Source organism: Manis javanica, chromosome 13, assembly GCF_040802235.1.
Source record: "Manis javanica isolate MJ-LG chromosome 13, MJ_LKY, whole genome shotgun sequence".
In the NCBI taxonomy this organism is placed as follows: domain Eukaryota; kingdom Metazoa; phylum Chordata; class Mammalia; order Pholidota; family Manidae; genus Manis; species Manis javanica.
Genome location: NC_133168.1, coordinates 28,499,082 through 28,518,212, shown reverse-complemented (window position 1 = coordinate 28,518,212; position 19,131 = coordinate 28,499,082). Strand labels below are relative to the sequence as shown.

Here is a 19,131-nt window from a genome sequence, read left to right as displayed (position 1 = left end):
TCAGAACATTTCCTTAGAAGTTTGAATGATCAAACCCATAATCTTACCTGAGTTTAAAACTGAATTCTATTTATCATTAAACTTTAGACCTATTTTACTTTTTGTGAGTTGGCTTCTTATAGTTTTGCTATTGTTGGCATGGACTCCTGTGACATGGTTCACAAGCCCTGAGCCAATCCAGATGGGGCCATTTTACCATTTGTATGTAACAGCCTAGGGGGCACAACTAACAGCCACAGGATGGATGCTGGCCACATCAGAAAGACCAACCAGGTGTTATCAGTCAAACTGGAGACTGAGTTCACATGGGCAGTTAATCAATCAATCATACTTAGGTAATGGAGCCCCCAATAAAAACTGTGGACACTGGGGCATGTATCAGTCTCACACATCAGCACTAAAGGGTAGCCTGTCCTGACTCTATGGAGAGGAAAATGGAGGCCTCACATCTGGAACCTTCCAAGACTCTTCCCGTGCAGCTCTTCCTGTGGCTGATTTCAGTCCATATCCTGTCCATGTGATACACGATGACTGTGGTTATAATAGCTTTCAGGGGGATCTCTGTGTTCTTTTAGCAAATTACCAAGCCTGAGAGAGCTGGAGGGAATCCGCTTGAACTTGCAGTTGGTGTCAGAAGCAAAGGCAATCTTGGAGACTATTCCCTCAAATCTTGTAGTTTGGCTAACTCCCTGTTATTATTAAACTATCTTTTTAAAAGGAACAAATAATTTACTTTCTGTTTAGAACAAGAACTCTAGTTAATCATGTTTTAATATACATTTTTACCATTAAATTTCTTAAATGATTTGTAGAAAACTGAGTCATAAACAGTTAATATAGAATTATATAACTATAATATAGTAATACAGAGTTAAAGACTAAGAGTATAACTGGCAGAGACATGGTTTGCTAGTTGTCCTTAATGGTTTATCAAATGTCCTTATTAAAGCATTTAATAAATTTGAAACTAGTTACCTATGTATCTCCTCTTCTAGATCCAGAATATCTTGCTAGCAAGATATTAAATTATTAATTGATATCACCTAGGCTTCGCTTAGGCCTTGCCAAATAGTACATGCTCAATATTTGTCTAATTCAATTAAATCTACATAGTGGAATTTGAAGAGTTTCAGAAAGGTCCCTCTAGCTAAAAAGATATTTTCCAGGAACCTGTCAAAGAGTTAAAATTCTACTATTCAGTTTTTTTTTTTACTAGTATGTCCAAAAGTCCACTAGCAGTAAGCAAAAATCTCTAGAAACAATTAATAGTACTTTAACAATAGATCTATTTAAATTATATGATTATTTTTTTGTTTAGTTGTTTGAAAAACAGTGAAATATATAATAAGCACCAAACATGTTTAATGGGAAAAGAACAAAAAAAGTGAGATCTACAACACAGCAAAGACAGAAATTTGATGAAGGACAGGTGGATACAGCTCCACAAGCCACGAGAGTAGGATGCAGGACAGAAACGGAGTAACATAAGAGCACTGGATACCAAAAGAGGAAAGGAATACAGGAAATACCAGGAATACGGGACTACACTACAATGTGTGAAAATTCAAGACAAGTGACCAACTTGGCAAGTTTAAGACATACCTTCATGAAATAAAGTATTTCATGTAACTAACATAATCTCTAGTAATGCAAGAATCAGAGTCCCAATGGTGTTCCCTTAGTGCACCACTTTCTCTATGTCCACATTATACTGACAACTTCTCAATAAAAAGCCCAAGTTTAAGACTGAATTCTTAAATTTTTGTATTCCTGTCTCATCACTGTATACTCCTCTTCCTCTCTCCTAGAATTTTTAAGATGTTCTACAGATTTTGTGATACTTAAATTTTATTTGATTTCATTGCAATTTTTCACAGAATATTTTTAAATATATGAAAAAATAAAATCTTAATGTTCAAGGTATATATATAATTTTAGGGCACTTGTTTAAGAGGTCAATTTAATAATTTCTAAATCATTTCCTTTGGTATTGAAAAAGAAAATGCCAGATGAGCAATGTGTTTTTATCAAAATGCATCCTTTATGAAGGTTAGATGAGCACTCATGTATATAGGAAGTTAAATATTTTATATATAACCTTGTATGTATAGATTTACATAAAAACTGTTCAAGTTACTATAACAAATTATTACTAGTCTAATTGTTTTAGAAGAGACAAAGAAAACAACTATAAAAATGGTACACATATAAATTATCAAGCTCTTATTTAGTGATGAATCTATTCTGGATTTGATATTTGTATGCAACTTTTTTAAAAAGTCTATCTTTTTTAAAAAGTCTATCATTCATCTCTATTTCAGAAAATTCTACGTTTAATTTTTAGTATCTATCACCCACAACAAATCCTAAATAAAGAATGAACAAAAAAATTAGTTGATATAGAACTTTAAAATACTAAAATACTGATGCAGGAATGAGAAACACTAGACCCCAAATCATCTACTTCAAGTTCAATATAGACTTTCAGAACAAGATTTCAGATTGATTAAACCTAGTATAAGTCCTTTGGAATTAATTACTGCATAGCATGGAAATAATATTTTTGAATAGGTAACTATGATCTCATAAAGTAAAACATATACTTTATAGAATAATGGTATAAATGTTCATCAAAGGAGAAAACCCTAAAGAAGCTGGTAAAAGATTAATCACATAGTAGAGGAGGAGAAGGGAAAAGGAAAAAAGAAAGAATAATTTTCTTTTAAGAGTTAGAGGATGGGTTTGAAGTGAGAAATAGAACCAGACAGAAAAAAAATGAACTGCATGAAGTTCCTGGAATAAGCTCAAAATGCAAGAATTTGTGCTATTTTTAAGGTGTATAGTCTTACAGTCTTAAATTGTTTACCTCATTTTCCGTTCCCACGTCCAGAAGGACAGGCAGACATTCCTGAGGATTCATTCCTCCACAAGCTGTATACAGAGCCAATTTACCCACAGGGATACCCATTCCATTACAGCCAAGATCTCCCAAGCCAAGAATACGCTCTCCATCAGTCACCACAATAGCCTAGAGGAAAAAGAAAAAATGTCTATTAATACATATTTGCAAATCCTGGGGCACAGTTCCTGGTCTCTATTTCTGAAGTTAATACTGATAAAATAAAATAGCAAGCTGTCAAAAATATAAATTGAATGTACATAGAAAAGATTTTATATTTTTGTAAGTGTGGAAGAGTATGGAGAATTAAATTTGATACATGTATCTTAAGTATTTTAATACATATATATGATTAATTTAGTTATTGAAAAAAGAAGAGAGGGTATGCACATAAAGATTCACACATTCACACCCAAATAACTCAGTCTTCAATCAAGAGGTGCAAGTCGGAAGAGGACAGGAAAATAAGAGCTCAAACTGGTAACTAAAGTGAAACTTAGAACAACTATGAAATTAGTTACATCCACTTTGATAATTATGTGAGTGTGCACAGTTAAATAACGCATATTTACTAAGTAGCCCCCAAATGTTCTCATCTCTGGTTTATTCATCTCGACACCATCCTGTTATTTTCACAACAATGTTGATCCAGCCTCTTTAACTCCTATAACCACTGGGTATTTTTCTACCATCTTTGAAGTATGCCAAGCACAGTCTGCTATTTCTCTTACATGCTAATCTTCCACTAGACTTAATGAATTTTGTTAAGCCTATTTCTAATCACCTTGAATATCTCTGAAGCATACATTGTAGTCATGTGATTTTAATCCTAGGCAATTTAAGAAAATTTTTTTGAAGTATTATTGATATACAATCTTATGTTGGTTTCAAATGTACAACACACTGGTTCAACAGTCACCCATATTATTAAATCCTCACCCCTTCTAGTGTGGTTACTATCTATTAATGTAGAAAGATGTTACAGAAACATTGACTATATTCTCCATGCTGTACTACCATCTCTGTGACCAACTTATATTGTGATTGCAAATTACTGTGCCCTTGTATCCCCCTCACCTTCCCCCACACCCACCTCAAAATCAATTCAGTGAAGGACAGATAGCCTTTTTTATAACATATGGTGCTAGAGCAACCGCCTTCCACAGGGAAAAAATAAATAAAAATAAAATAAATAATATAAAACAAAGTAAACATAAACCTAAATATCACACCTTTTACAAAAACTAACTCAAAATATATCAAGGACCTAAATGTAAATATAGAACTGCAAAACTTTTGACAAAAGCATAAGAGAAAAATCTTTGGGATCAACAGCTAAGCAAAGAGCTCCAAGACTTAATGTCAAAAATACAATACATAAGACAAATATTTTGATATATTGGCCTTTGTCAACATTTAAAAAAAAACTTTTGCTCTGTGAAAGACCCTGTTAAGAAGATGAAAAGATAAGCTAGAGTGGGAGAAAATGTTTGAAAATTACATATCTGAAAAAGGATGGATATTTATAATATATGAAGAACTCTTGAAACTCAACAGTAAAAAAAAAAAAAAAGAATAAACCATTGATATACATAAACACCTTGATGAATTGCCAGAAAGTTATACTGAGTGAAAGACAATCCCCAAAAGTTGTGTATCATATGATTCTGCTGATACATTATTCTGGAAATGACAAAATTACAGAAATGGAAAAGTTAGTAATCTCAGGGTTTAAGATGGTAATGGAGGTGGGAGAGAAGTGGGAATGGCTATAAAAGGGCAATATAATGGATGGAAATGTAGTGATCAAAATGTTCTGTACACTGAGTGCATTGATGTCAATATCCTGATATAACATTTATTATATTGTTATCACTCAGTGTAGTATACACAGGATTTCTCTCCATTACTTCTCACATCTGCATGTGAATATACAATATTTTAAAATAAAGAATTTAATTAAAAAGAAAATATATCACACACACACACAGAGGAATACTGTTCAGACTTAAAAAAGAAATCTTGTGGTTTGTGACAACTTGGATGAAACCTGAGGGCATTATGCTAAGTGAAATAAGTCAGACACAGAAAGATAAATACTGTATGATCCCACTTACATGTGGAGTTAAAAAAACCAAAGATACAAATTGGTGGCTTCCACTGATGGGGGTGGAGTGGGGGTAGTGGGGGAAATGAGTGAAGGTGATCAAAACATACAAATTTCCAGTCATAAAATAAGTAAGCCCTGGGGATGTAATACACAGCATGATTACTATAGTTAGCAATATTGTACTGTATATTTGAAGGTTGCTAACAGAGAAAATCTTAAAAGTTCTCATCACAAGAAAAAAAATTATAAGTACCTGTAGTAATAGATGATAACTAATCTTATTGTGCTAATCATCTAGCAATATACATAAATAACTGAATCACTGTTTTTTCTTGTGATGAGAACACTTCAGATCTACTTGCTTAGCAACTTTCACTTCAAGCTTTGTGGAGTTTTAATTTGCCCTAATCTTACCCACCCCACCCAACTCCAAGATAGCCTTGAAAATTAACAGATTCATAACTAGGAGATTAAAAAAAAAACATAAGCCCTACCTACAGTCACTGGAAGGGACAGAACAGATTTGAAACTCCTACAAAGCCTCTACTCCAGATAATTATTATTATTTGACTTGCCTGGCATCTCATAGAAAAGCTCCATTCTCATGTCTACTCTTTATTTAACAGGACTCAGAGCTCAGTGAGACTATCTCCATTCTCATCCCAAGGGCATTTGTTGAAAACAATAAGCAGTGGTTGTTTAACACCGCAGCTGCTGGAAAACAAAAACTAAAAAATGAAAAACTGGGGAGAGAGACATCATAGAGGACTCAGAAAAGCTCCCAGCATATCCCTGAGAATCCAGAATGCCACCTACTTATGAAAGGCTATGCAAATATTTAGGAAAAGACCTGAAAATGCCCAATTTCTCTTTTCTGGCTGATTCTGAGGCTCTGTGCAAGCAGCCAAAGAAGATCAAAATAGAGTTGTGAGTTGTCTGTCTGAGGTATGCCCAACATGGAATGTAAACAGTAACAAATGAACTTGACTATATTAAAAATGAATAACATGATTATATAATGACACCAAAGGAGGTGAAGAAGAAAAGATTAAACTTAGATAACTTTGGAAACCAGTAATTTGAGTGTATACTGTCATACTATAATAAAAAGATACTGTAAATAAATATTATACTCCAGTTTTAAAATTTGTGTGTCACAGGTTATATGTAAGCAATTCTGAAATTACTTTATGTACATACTAGGACAGAGTAAACAAATAAGCACTATTATTATGGATAATAAGATCTAATTTTCTGTCAGAGAAAGGAGTTACAAATAAACTAAGGGAGATGGCTATCATGAATCCTGCAATGTGGGGCTGAATTGGAGATATTATTATGAACTCCTGATTTTTAATAATGTGGAGATGGATAGGTATAGAATTAAATATCAATGTGTGTGGTTTGTATATGTGACTATAAGCCACGTAGTGTTAAATTTTCATTTCTAAATATCAGTAAACATACTTAGGGCTACTTCAAAAAGTGGTTAAGTCTTGGACTGGAGCAGGGAAAACACAAGATAAGCCTGGAATATCACGGGATGCCAGAAAGTAAGAAGTATTTGAAAAATGACGAAGGTCTGTTGAAAGGCCACAAAAGTTAACTTGAAGGAGGTACCAGGGGCCAAATCAGGGACAATTTAAGCAGCAAACAAATAATGATAGTAACAAATTAAACCACAGACTGAAATAAATATCCATGAGTTCATACTGACATGAATAAATAATCAAATAAATAAATGGAGAAGGGGCAGCTCTTCCTTTCAGTATAAATCCAGTTAATAAGCGTAGAAGGAATGGTGGAAAAAGAAAACTTAAACACAAGAGTAGTAATTATTGCAGACAAAAATATATGTTAACATTGGTGGGTAAAAGTATAAGGGACAAAAATAGGCATAGTATAAAGTAATTCCTCACAAGACACACACATTTATTAATTTGAAAAGTAAAAATAATAGCTTTATAGAGGAGAACGCTGGCAAACCCCACATTAAGCAAGTGATCAAAGTTAATTTCACCAAGATTAGGGCATATGCATATTTTGTACCTCCTGGTATGATATACAAAGAAGGGCACTAAATTACTTCGGTGGCATTCTTGCCAAAAATGCACAATGTCAATCTAATAGCAAATATCAGAAAAACCCAAAGTGACCAACATGCTACAAAATACCTAGTCAGTACTCTTCAGTCAATAGTATTGTGCCAACAGTCTTCTTCTGGTTTCATGACTATGCTATGGTTATGTGAGATGTGAACATTAGGGGAAGCTAGGGAAGCGGGGATAGAAACTCTGTGCACCATTCTTGGAATCTTTTGGTGAAGCTAAAGTTATTTCAAAGTAAAAAGTTTAAAAGATAAAACATAAAATATGAATAAGAACAATACAAAACAAACCAGTGAAAAATAAGAAAGCAACAAAAACCAAATAGAGTAATGGAGTAAGTTATGGACTGTTTCTACAAACATACTGGAATAAGAAGCTCTACATAAATTTATGAACACTTTCTTTTTCTCCCATTCAGTAGGTTGCCTTTTCATTTTGTTGATTTCCTTTGCCATGTGGAAGATTTTTGTTTGATTTACTCCCACCTGTTCAGTTTTGCTTTTGTTGCCTTTGCTTTTAGACTGCCATAGAGGCTTACCACCTATGTTATCGTCTAGGCATTTTATGGTTTCAGGTCTTACATTCAAGTCTTTATTTCATTTTGAATTCCTTTTTGTATGTGGTGTGAAGTAGTGGTCTAGTTTCATTTTTTTGCACATGTCTATCCAGTTTTCTCAACACCATTTTTTGAAGAAACTGTTCTTCCCCCAAAGTATATTTTTGGCTCCTTTGTCATATACTTTGTCATATATGTCAACTGACCAAATACTGACAGGTTTATTTCTGGATTCTCTATTATGTGCCATTCATCTATATGCTCTGTTTTTATACAAATATCATATCATTTTGATTACTATAGCTTTATAATTTAATTTGAAACAGGGATCATGGTGCCTCCAATTTTGCTCTTTTTTCTCAGGATTGCTCTTTTGGGTCTTTTTTGGTTTCTTACAAATTTTATGACTGGTTTTTTTCTACTTCTGTGAAAAATATCATTGGAATTTTGATAGAAATTGCATTAAATCTACAAGCTGCTTTGGAAAGTATGGACATTTTAATTTTAATTCTTCCAATCCATGAGCACCTAATATCTTTCCACTCATTTGTGTTTTCTTCAATTTATTTCATCAGTGTTTTCAGTGTATAGGTCTTTCACCTTTGGTTAAATTTACTCATAGGTATTTTATTCTTTTAGATGAATTTGTAAATGGGATTGTTTTCTTAATTTCTCTTTCAGACAGTTCATTATTAGTGTATAGAAATACAATAGATTTTTATGAATTGATTTTGTATTCTGCAACTTTACTGAATTCATTTATTAGTGTTAACAGTTTTCTGATGACATCTTTAGGGTTTCCTATATAAAATACGTCATCTGTAAATACAACAGTTTTACTTCTCCCTTGCCAATTTGGATGCATTTTATTTCTTTTCCTTGCCTAATGCTCTGGGTAGGACCCCCAGTACTATGCTGAATGAAAGTGGGGAGAGTAGGCATCCTTGTCTTGTTCCTCAACTTAGAGAAAAAGTTTCAAGCTTTTCACCATGAGTATGATGCTAGCTGTTAGCTTGTCACACATGGCTTTTATTATGTTGAGGCACATTCCTTCCATATCCCCTTGAGGAGAGTATGAGCACTCTTCTTGGAGCTGAAGTTCTATACTCCTCATGCCAAACCCAAGGACAGAAACAGGGGATCATAGATCATATCTGTCATTCCAGTTTTATAAGACCATATACCTCAAAGATAAGAACAGTATTTCAAAGAATAATGCCAAGATGATAAGCAGCATTACAGGGAGATCTGGAGACATGACTAATAATATTATCTGTCCATACCAACCTATACAATCACTTCTTCCATACTTAAGACCAACCATGACAATCACAAAACCAAAGCCCTTGTTCCTGCTACTACAAGCATTAAACTACTATGCCTATGAAATGCCTCATAGGCCTAGTCCAGCTCAAGAAGGGTGTCCCAATTTCTGGCAAAGATGACCTTGCACACTACAATTAGTCAGTTCTCCTTCCTACAGACACTTTTTTTGAAAAAAAGGAACGACAGTATGTTTGAAAAATCAAAAGGAAATAAATCCATAATTTTACCAATCTCATATATATTAGAGCTGCAATACATTTTCAAAAATTTATTTCCACATGAAAAATTTCTAGAGACTTGTTGCACAACAATGTGAAACAACAGATAAGAAAGAGAATTAGGAAATAGGAATGTATATGGTCTCTTCTTTAGAAAAGTGAAGTTCTAGCATTTAAAAGAAACCCGAAAACACATCCTAAAATTCATATGGAATTGACAACTCATCAAAGAAGGTATAAAGATATCAAATAATCATATGGATAGATGCTCCACATATGTCAGCAGGGAAATGCAAATTAAAATGAGATACCAATACCCACCTATTACAATATTAAAATCTGGAACACTGACAACACCAAACACTGGACAGGATGTACAACAATGAGAACTCTCATTCAATGATAGGAATTTATAAGGATACAACTACTTTGGAAGACACTCTAGCAGTTTCTTACAAAACTAAAAATAGTCTTACTATATTATCCAGCAATTTCACTCCTTGGAATTTAGTCAGAGGAGTTGAAAACTTAAGTCCACACAAAATCCTGCTCACAGATATTCAGAGCTTTATTCATAGTTGGGAAAACTTGGAAGCTACAAAGATGTCCTTTTATAGGTAAATGGATTAATAAACTGTGGTACATCAAAACAATGGAATATTATTCAGCACTGAAAAGAAATGAGCTACTCATTCATTAAATTCATTAAAGTTCATGAGAGAACTTTAAATGCATGTTACTAAGTGAAAGAAACCACCAACTGGAAAAGGCTACATGCTATTGATTCCAACTACATGACCTTCTGGAAGAGACAGAATTATGGAGACAGGATAAAGATCAGAGGTTGCTAAGGGTTGGGGTAGGGGAGAGAGATAAATAGGCACAGCACAAAGGATTTTTAGGAAAATGAAAATATTCTGTATGATACCACAATGGTAGAGAAATCAGTACATATTTGTCTAAATCTGTAGAATGCATACCAACAAAAGTGAACCATAATGTAAATGGTGGACTTTAGGCAATTATGATGTGTTACTAGGCTTATCAGTTGTAATAAATGTGACACTCTGGTGGGGGATATTGATAATGAAGGAGGCTATGCATGTATGAGGGAAGAGGTTATATCTCTGTACCTTCCCCTCAATTTTGCTGTGAACATATAAAGGCTCTAAAAAAGTCTTTTTAAAAACCTCTTATGAAATCTCAAGGGCCCCAAACAGGCAAAACAATCTTGTAAAAGAATGAAGTTGGAGGACTCCTACATTCTGATTTCAAGACTTACTACAAAGCTACAGTAATCAAACAGTGTGGTACTGGCATAAAAATAGACATATAGCCCAACAGAATAAAACATCCCAGAAATAAACTTTCACAATATGTAGTCAATTGATTTTCAGCAAGGGTGCCAAGGCCATTCAATAAGGAAAGGTCTTTTTTTCATCAAATGGTGCTTGGAAAACTCTATGTCCACAAGCAAAAGAATGAAGTTGGACTCTTACCTTAAACCATATAAAAAAATTAACTTGAAATTGACCATGACCTAAAGATGAGAGCTAAAATATAAAACTCTTAGAAAAAAATATGAGGGAAAATCTTTATGGAAATGGATTTGACAATCACTTCTTGGATTGGGCACCAAAATCACAGTCATCAGAGGAAAAAATAAAATGACATCATTAAAGCAAACTTTCATGCATCAAAGGACAGTATCAAGAGAATGAGAAGACAACCCACAAAATAGGAGAAAATATTTCAAGTCATGTATCTAATAAGGGATTAATATCCAGAATATATAAAGAACTCTTACATCTCCACAAAAAAAGAAAACAATCAATTAAAAATGGGTAAAAGACTTAAAAAGACATCTCTCCAAAGAAGATATACAAATTTCCAATAAATGCATGAAAAGATGGTCAATATCATTAGTCATTAGAAAAAGGCAAATGAAAACCACAATATACCACTTCACATCCATTAGGATGGCTAATGTTAAAAATGAAAATGCACTTTTTAAGCCTTTAAGATTTTCAAGCTAGAACTCAAATATGTAATGTACTGGCATGATAAAAACATATCACACAAATAAATAATATGTTTATCATACATGGAACTAAAGCTCTTTAATGCTAATTTCCATAACAGCTTAAAAGAATTCCTTTGAACAAAAAGAGTTCAATATCATCAAAAAAAAGAAAAGCATCTTTACTACCTTGTAACCCAAATGTATTGGACTTGAATAACAAAACTACCAAGCAGGATAAGAAAAAAATGTATCAGCTAAGGACATGAAATATTTTTATCAACATGTTCAACAACTTAACATAATGGACATAGAGCACTAAGTAACTAAATATTACACATTCTTTTCAAATAAACACAAAAACTATAGAAATTAACCACATAAAATGAAATGTCATCTGGGTTTTGCACTTAAAAGTCACATGACTGTGATAGGAAGTTTCAGATTAAATAAGATGGGCCAAATGTTGATAAACAGTGAAGGTGCATAATGGATAATGGGGTTTTGTACATGTATGACATTTTTCATGATGTTATGTCTGAAAATTTTAATAATAAACAGTATTTAAAACTTAACTATAGAGGGTCTGGATCAAGTTAAGATGAAATGAGCACATTCCATCCTGTCTGTCTCACTGAATGCAACGAAAAGCCCTGGATGGAGTGGACTCTGAAAGGTAAATGTTAGCAGGCAGAATGGAAAAGAAAACAGATTTCATGGTAACACTGAAATGGCAGTAGTTTCCTAACTTTTCTCTGGTATCTCCCTGCTAGAATTCAAAGTCAGCATGGCAACAGACATGAGCACTCGATGCAGACAGCTATCCATGAAGAACCATTATTTCTCGCTTGATGAGTGACAAAAGGAAAATGGGATTCTATGAGTAAGAGAGAGTGGAAGAAATTCCCTGGATGTATGTGTGCGTGTGTGTGTGTGTGTGTGACCTTTTTCACTGTCTTCTACTCTGCAACAAAGCATTCCTGGCAGCTAGGAAGGCATCTAAAGTCAGAAAAGAAAAATAATCCCTGGCCAGAGGACTTGTGCTCCAAAGACACTGGGGGATCTCTTTTTCTTATTTTTCTATCTTCTGGTCACTAGACTCAGGAGGCTGATGTAGTAAAATTAGTCAGCTAATCCACTCATTGCTATGTCTGTTTGCTCTGTCAATAAATCTTTAACATGGTTATGTACAGCATAAAAGTACTTGTTGACTAAACCTAACTCTACAAAAGGCTAAGACTAACTCTAGGAAGAGTAATTTTAAAAAAAACTATGAAAACATAAAACTTTGATCAACAACAATGCATTACATGAACCACAGATTTAGACTTGGAATACTCTCTGGGCTCCCCCATTAAGTTAGAAACTCTAAGTCCTGCTGTAATATAGAAATGATACATGAAGACAAAATGAAAGAATCAATATTTAATAAGAATGTCACTTTAAAATCTGTACTTCAAAGTACTCTGATGAGTACTTTCTCATTTGCACTATATTCAATTGTTGGACATGGAATATAGGATATCTGTATTAAAATGTATTAACAATTCCATGTCAGAACTCGACTGTGGGCCCATGACATGTTACTCAAGAATCTCATTCAACAGCGAAGAATCAATTAGTACTATGAGCCGATCTGTAAGAATAACACATATTTCTGCCAAAGGAAGTGTCCTTCTACATAAATAACAATTTCACTTAAATTCTCTTTAGTGTTCACAGCAACAGATATCTTTATAAATACTCTTTTTTAACAATCTGCCCATATTTATTTCCTCTCTAACCCAAACCTCCTGGGCTGACAAGAATATTAGATATTTCACAGGATATTTTCCTGTCTTTTCTACTTTAATCTTGACTGATATTTTACGCAGGTACTTTTTAAAAGAGATTTTCCTTGCTTAGTTGAAGAGTTTGTTTTAAACCAGGGTTCAAATAAAGCAAAATTAGAACATCACAAATTAAAATTCTACAGAAAACATAGGTAAGTTTGTATTGCTGTTGTGTATTTTGGTTTGTTCTTTTTTGTTTTAATAAACTGAGGCCCAGACCCACAGCCAACATCATACATAACAGCAAAAAGCTGAAAGTCTTTCCTCTAAGATCGGGAATAAGACAAGGATGCCCACTCTCCCCACTTCTATTCAACATAGTACTGGAGGTCCTTGTCATGGCAATCAGACAACACAAAAAAATAAAAGGCAACCAGACTGGTAAGGAAGAAGTCAAACTGTCACTGTTTGTAGATGACATGATATTGTACATAAAAAGCTGTAAAAAATCCAATCCAAAACTAATAGAATAGCTGAATTCAGCGAAGTTGTGGGATAAAAATCAATACACAGAAATCTGCTACATTCCTATATACTAACGGTGAACTAGCAGAAAGAGAAATCAGGAAAACAACTCCATTCACAACTGCATCAAAAAGAATAAAATACCTAGGAATAAACCTAACCAAGGAGGTAAAAGACCTATTCCTTGAAAACTACAAGACACTCCTGAGATAAATTAAAGAAGACACTGAAAAATGGAAGTTCATCCCATGCTCACAGACAGGAAGAATTAATATTGTCAAAATGGCCATCCTGCCTAAAGCAATCTACAGATTCAATGCAATCCCTATGAAAATGCCAACAGGATTTTTCAATGAACTGGAACAAATGGTTCTAAAATTCATATAGAACCAAAAAAGACCCCGAATAGTCAAAGCAATCCTGAGAAGGAAGAACAAAGCTGGGGGGATTGCATTCCCTGACTTCAAGCTTGACTACAAAGCCACAGTAATCAAAATAATTTGGTACTGGCACAAGAACAGACCCATAGATCAATGGAACAGAATAGAGAGCCCAGATATAAACCCAAGCATATAGGGTCAATTAATGTATGTTAAAGGAGCCATGGATATACAATGGGAAAATGACAGCGTCTTCAACAATTGGTGTTGGCAACTGAACAGCTACATGTAAAAAAATGGAACTGGATTATTGTCTGACTCCATACACAAAAGTAAATTCGAAATGGATCAAAGACCTGAATGTAAGTCATGAAACTATAAAACTCTTAGAAGGAAGCACAGGCAAAACTCTCTTGAATGTAAACATGAGCAACTTTTTCTGAACACACCTCTTTGGGCAAGGGAAACAAAAGCAAAAATGAAAAATAGGACTATATCAATCTAAAAGCTTCTGTACAGCAAAGGACACCATCAGCAGAACAAAAAGGCATCCTACAGTATGGGAGAATATATTTGTAAACAATTTATCACGTAAGAGGTTAACATCCAAAATACATAAAGAGCTCACATGCCTCAACACCCAAAAAGCAAATAACCCGATTAAAAAATGGCCAGAGGATCTGAACAGACACTTCTCCAAAGAAGAAATTCAGATGGCCAACAGGTAAATGAAAAGATGCTCCACATTGCTAATTATGAGGGAAATGAAAATTAAAAACACAATGAGATATCACCTCACACCAGTTAGGATGGTCAACATCCAAAAGATAAAGACCAACAAATGCTGGAGAGGATGCAGAGTGCTGGTGGGAATGTAAATTGGTTCAACCATTGTGGAAAGAAATATGGAGGTTCCTCAAAAAATTAAAAATACAAACACCATTTGACCCAAGAATTCCACTCCTAGGAATTTACCTGAAGAAAACAAGATTCCAGATTCAAAAAGACATTCACACCCTATGTTTATTGCAGCATTATTTACAATAACCAAGAAATGGAAGCAACCTAAGTGTCCATCAGTGGATGAATGGATAAAGAAGAGGTGGTACTTTATGCACAAGGAATATTATTCAGCCATGAGAAGAAAACAAATCCTACCATTTGCAACAACATGGATAGAGCTAGAGGGTATTATGCTCAGTGAAATAAGCCAGGCAGAGAAAGACAAGTACCAAATGATTTCACTCATCTGTGGAGTATAAGAACAAAGCAAAACTGAAGGAACAAAACAGCAGCAGACTCAGAGTCCAAGAAGGGACTAGTAGTTATCAAAGAGAAAAGGGGGTGGGGAAGGTGTGTGGGGAAGAAGGGGATTAAGGGACATTATGATTAACATATGTAATGTAGGGGGTCACCGGAAAACAGTATAGCACAGAGAAGATAAGTAATGACTCTATAGCATCTTACTATGCAGATGGACAGTGACTGCAACAGGTTGTGGTGGTGGCGGGGGGACTTGATAATATGGATGAATGTTCTAACCACAATGTTGCTCATGTGAAACCTTCATAAGATTGTGTATCAATGATACCTTCATTAAAAAAAAAAAAAAGCAAGTGCTCTAAAGACTGCATTCAATTTCCACTCCCCTAGGCACTACTGTGCAATCCACCTGTTTCCTTTCCTCACTGAATTATCATGACAATTATGAGCTAATCCAAGTAAAGAGGTTACCAAATGTCAGATATAATTGTGATTTTATTTTCATTTGCTTACTCAAATTAGATTATAAAGGGAAATTAGATTATAAAGGAAATGAATTAGCAGATTTTGTTTACCTCCCTGAATTCCTCTTAATGGATGATTAAACACTACAGATATGAAAAAGGACTTTGCTTAAAATAAATTCAGACACTACTTAAACATTTATCATCATTTACAATGAATAAAGAAAATACTAAGAAATTAGAAATAATGGGAAAGCTTAGTATATAAGTGGTGGCAGAATAAAATTAGTCCACCATGCAAAAATCAAAGGGATATAAATTAGGAGCCATATACGACAAAAGCTAGTGAATGTTACCTAACGTCATGAAAACTGTCAATATATTTCAGGACAGGGAGAAGAACAAACTTGCCATAATGGAAAAACTTCATAACTTACCTTGACAACATCTTCTGGCCATGCATTAAGAATTGAAGCAATATGCCCTCGATCATGGATACTAATAAAGAGACCTCTGACAGGGGAAAAAAAAAAAGAAGAAGAAGAGTAGTTTTAATTTACTTTAACTTGTGAAACTATCATGAACATTTTTTTAAATTTTCTAATCAGTTTATCTCCATTTTTATTAAACTATTAAAAATTATATCCTTAAACAAATAAGGGACAGGAATCTCAATTGTAAGGGAGAAATTACTTTAAAAATACGTTGACATCTACAGTAAAGGTCGATTCATACATATATTGCATATTCTTTTTTTTAATTTTGGTATCATTAATCTACCAATTAATGTAACATGAGCATTATGTTACATGAGCAACATTACTAGACTCCCCCCCAATATTGCATTATTCTTAAATACTTTTTATTTACAGAAACATTCAGTTTTTATATACAGAGAATTTAAGTATGTATTATCAATACCATAGATACATTTACAATCTTTTATTAAATAACATGTAAAAACACATTAAAAAACATCAAGTGTATTGTAAATAGACATGTTCAGTGTATATTCCACTTATTATAGTTACAGTGTGCAGATAAGAACATGTACTTGACATGCTGAAGTGCCTCATTAATGCTGAGCAGTCCTTTCATGTGGAATTCACTTAATTCTTTGATTTATGGGCTTAGTTGCTGTTTCTAACTCTTACTTACACTCTCAACTGAAGTCTTTAACTGCTCACTTCCTGCCCCCATTTCCTAAGAAAGCTAAAAATTAACTTTAAAAAAATATTTTTAAGTTTAAATGTTGTAACCTCACTTAAAAGTTGTACTTTAGTATTATTAAATATAACTCAAATCCAGAGAACCACATACAACAAATGTACAACTTAATGAATTGTAAGGCAACCACCCTTCTACGTAACTCATTTGAACAGACACAATCTTCTCAGCTACCCAGGAGCCCTCCACCATGTTTTCTCCCAATCAAAAACTCCTTCCTCCTAAGAATAACCACTGTCTTGGCTTTTATGGTTCCTTTCCTTAATTTATAGTTTTATCATCAAAATGATAAACCATTCCTAGACACCACTACTTCATTTGTCTGGTAAAGTTTCCCATAATCTAGATTTGCTGACTGTATCCTTATTGTACAGATTACCATGTTAATCTTTCCCCTGAATTTCTTGGAAAATTGGTAACTGAATTAAAAGACTTAATTAGTTATTTCTATATGTTCAGTTTTTTTTTCAAGACACTTCATGGTTTGGTGTTATCAGAAGATTCATAATATCTTATAGTCCTTTCTGTGATTTCTAGCAGCTGCTGCTATTTAATATTTAAATTTTTTACTTTTTAGGGAAGTTTTAGGTTTATGGCAAAATTGAGCAGAAGATAAGAGATTTCCCATATACTCCCTGACCCAACGTATGCATAAACTCCTCCGTTATCAACATCCCCCACCACAGCACTACATTTTTTACAACTGATGAACCTAAACTGACACATCATTGTCACCAAAGTACATAGTTTACATTATCGTTCTCTTGGTGCTGTATATTCTATGGGTTTGGACAAATGTATAATAACATGTATCCATCATCACAGTATCACACTGAGTATTTTCACTACTCTAAAAATCCTGTGTATAACACCTCTTCATCCCTCCCTCTCTTAATCCCTTGGCAACTGCTGATTTTTGTACTGTCTTCACAGTTTTGCCTTTTTCAGAACATCACATAGTTCGAATCATACAGTTTATAGCCTTCTCAGATTGGCTTTTTCACTTAGTAAATATGCACTTAAGGTTTCTCCAGGTCTTTTCATGGTTTGACGGCTCATTTCTCTTTAGCAGCGAATAATATTCAATTGTCTGTGTCCCAGTTTATTTGTCCATTTGCTCACTAAACAACATCTTGTTTGTTCCCAAGTTTTGGCAATTATGTGTAAAGTCACTATAAACATTCATGTGCAGGTTTTTATGTGGACATAGTTTTTAACTTCTTTGGGAATACCAGGAGCAGTTATTGGCTCATCTGATAAGAGCATATTTTTGTAAGAACCCACAAACTATCTTCTTAAGTGGCTGTACCATTCCGCATTCCCTGCAGCAATGAATGAGCTTTCCTGTTACTCCACATACTCGTTTTCATCTGGTGGTCTCACTACTCTTGATTTTGGCTTTTCTAATAAACAAATAGTAGTATCTCAGTGCTATTTTGGTTTATACTTCCCTGGCGACATACAGTGTGAAACATCTTTTCATATGCTCATTTGCCATCTGTATACCTTCTTTGGTGAAAAGAGGGAATCTTGCCAGCTACCCAGAAGCCCTCCACAAGTTTCTCCCAGTCAAAAACCCCTCCCTCATAAGAATAACCCCTCTCCTGACTTGTAATGCCTTTGGCTCATTTTTTAATTGGGTCCTTTTTTTTCTTATTGTTGAGTTTTTAAGAGTTCTTTGTATATTTTGGATAATAGTCCTTTATCAGATATGTCTTCTGCACATATTTTCTCCCAGTATGTGGTCTGTCTTTTCTCTTGACAGTGTCTTTTGTAGACAGAAGTTTCCTATTATCAAGGCCATCCTTCCACTTATGCTCTGGATCCTATCCCATCTCAGCTTTTCAAAGGCTTCAATCCTGCAATTACCCTGTCTCTATGCTACACCATCACTTTCTCTACTAGATCATTCTTACTGCATAACAATATTATGCCTTAATATTACCCATCTTTTGGAAAGACTTGATCTTGTCCCTATTTTCCTCTCCTTCATAGCGTAAGTCTTCAAAGACTTGTGTATTCTTACTGTCTGGTTCCTGACCACTCCCCCCGAACCCTCCATGACCCATTCTCTCTTCAATCTACTAATAAGGCTTTACTCCTTCACTTTTCCACAAAAACAACTCTCATCAAAGTCACTAGTGACTTACATCTGACTAAAGACAAAGGTCAACCCTTAACTCTCATCTTACTTGACTCTCAACTGTGCTCGACATAGCTTTAAATAACATGTTCATAATGATGATGTTCAAACATCTATCTT

At 34.1% G+C, this 19,131-nt stretch overlaps 1 protein-coding gene across 1 annotated transcript in view; it reads right to left on the bottom strand.

Moving 5' to 3' along the window:
* Positions 1-19,131, bottom strand: part of ME1 (malic enzyme 1) — a 256,822-nt gene that overhangs the window by 155,001 nt on the left and 82,690 nt on the right. Inside the window, exons 4-5 of the mRNA XM_037004920.2 lie at positions 16,079-16,154; positions 2,867-3,028 (exon numbers count right to left, since the gene is read on the bottom strand). Of these exons, the coding sequence (XP_036860815.1) occupies positions 2,867-3,028; positions 16,079-16,154 (238 nt within the window). The remainder of the gene's footprint in view (positions 1-2,866; positions 3,029-16,078; positions 16,155-19,131) is intronic.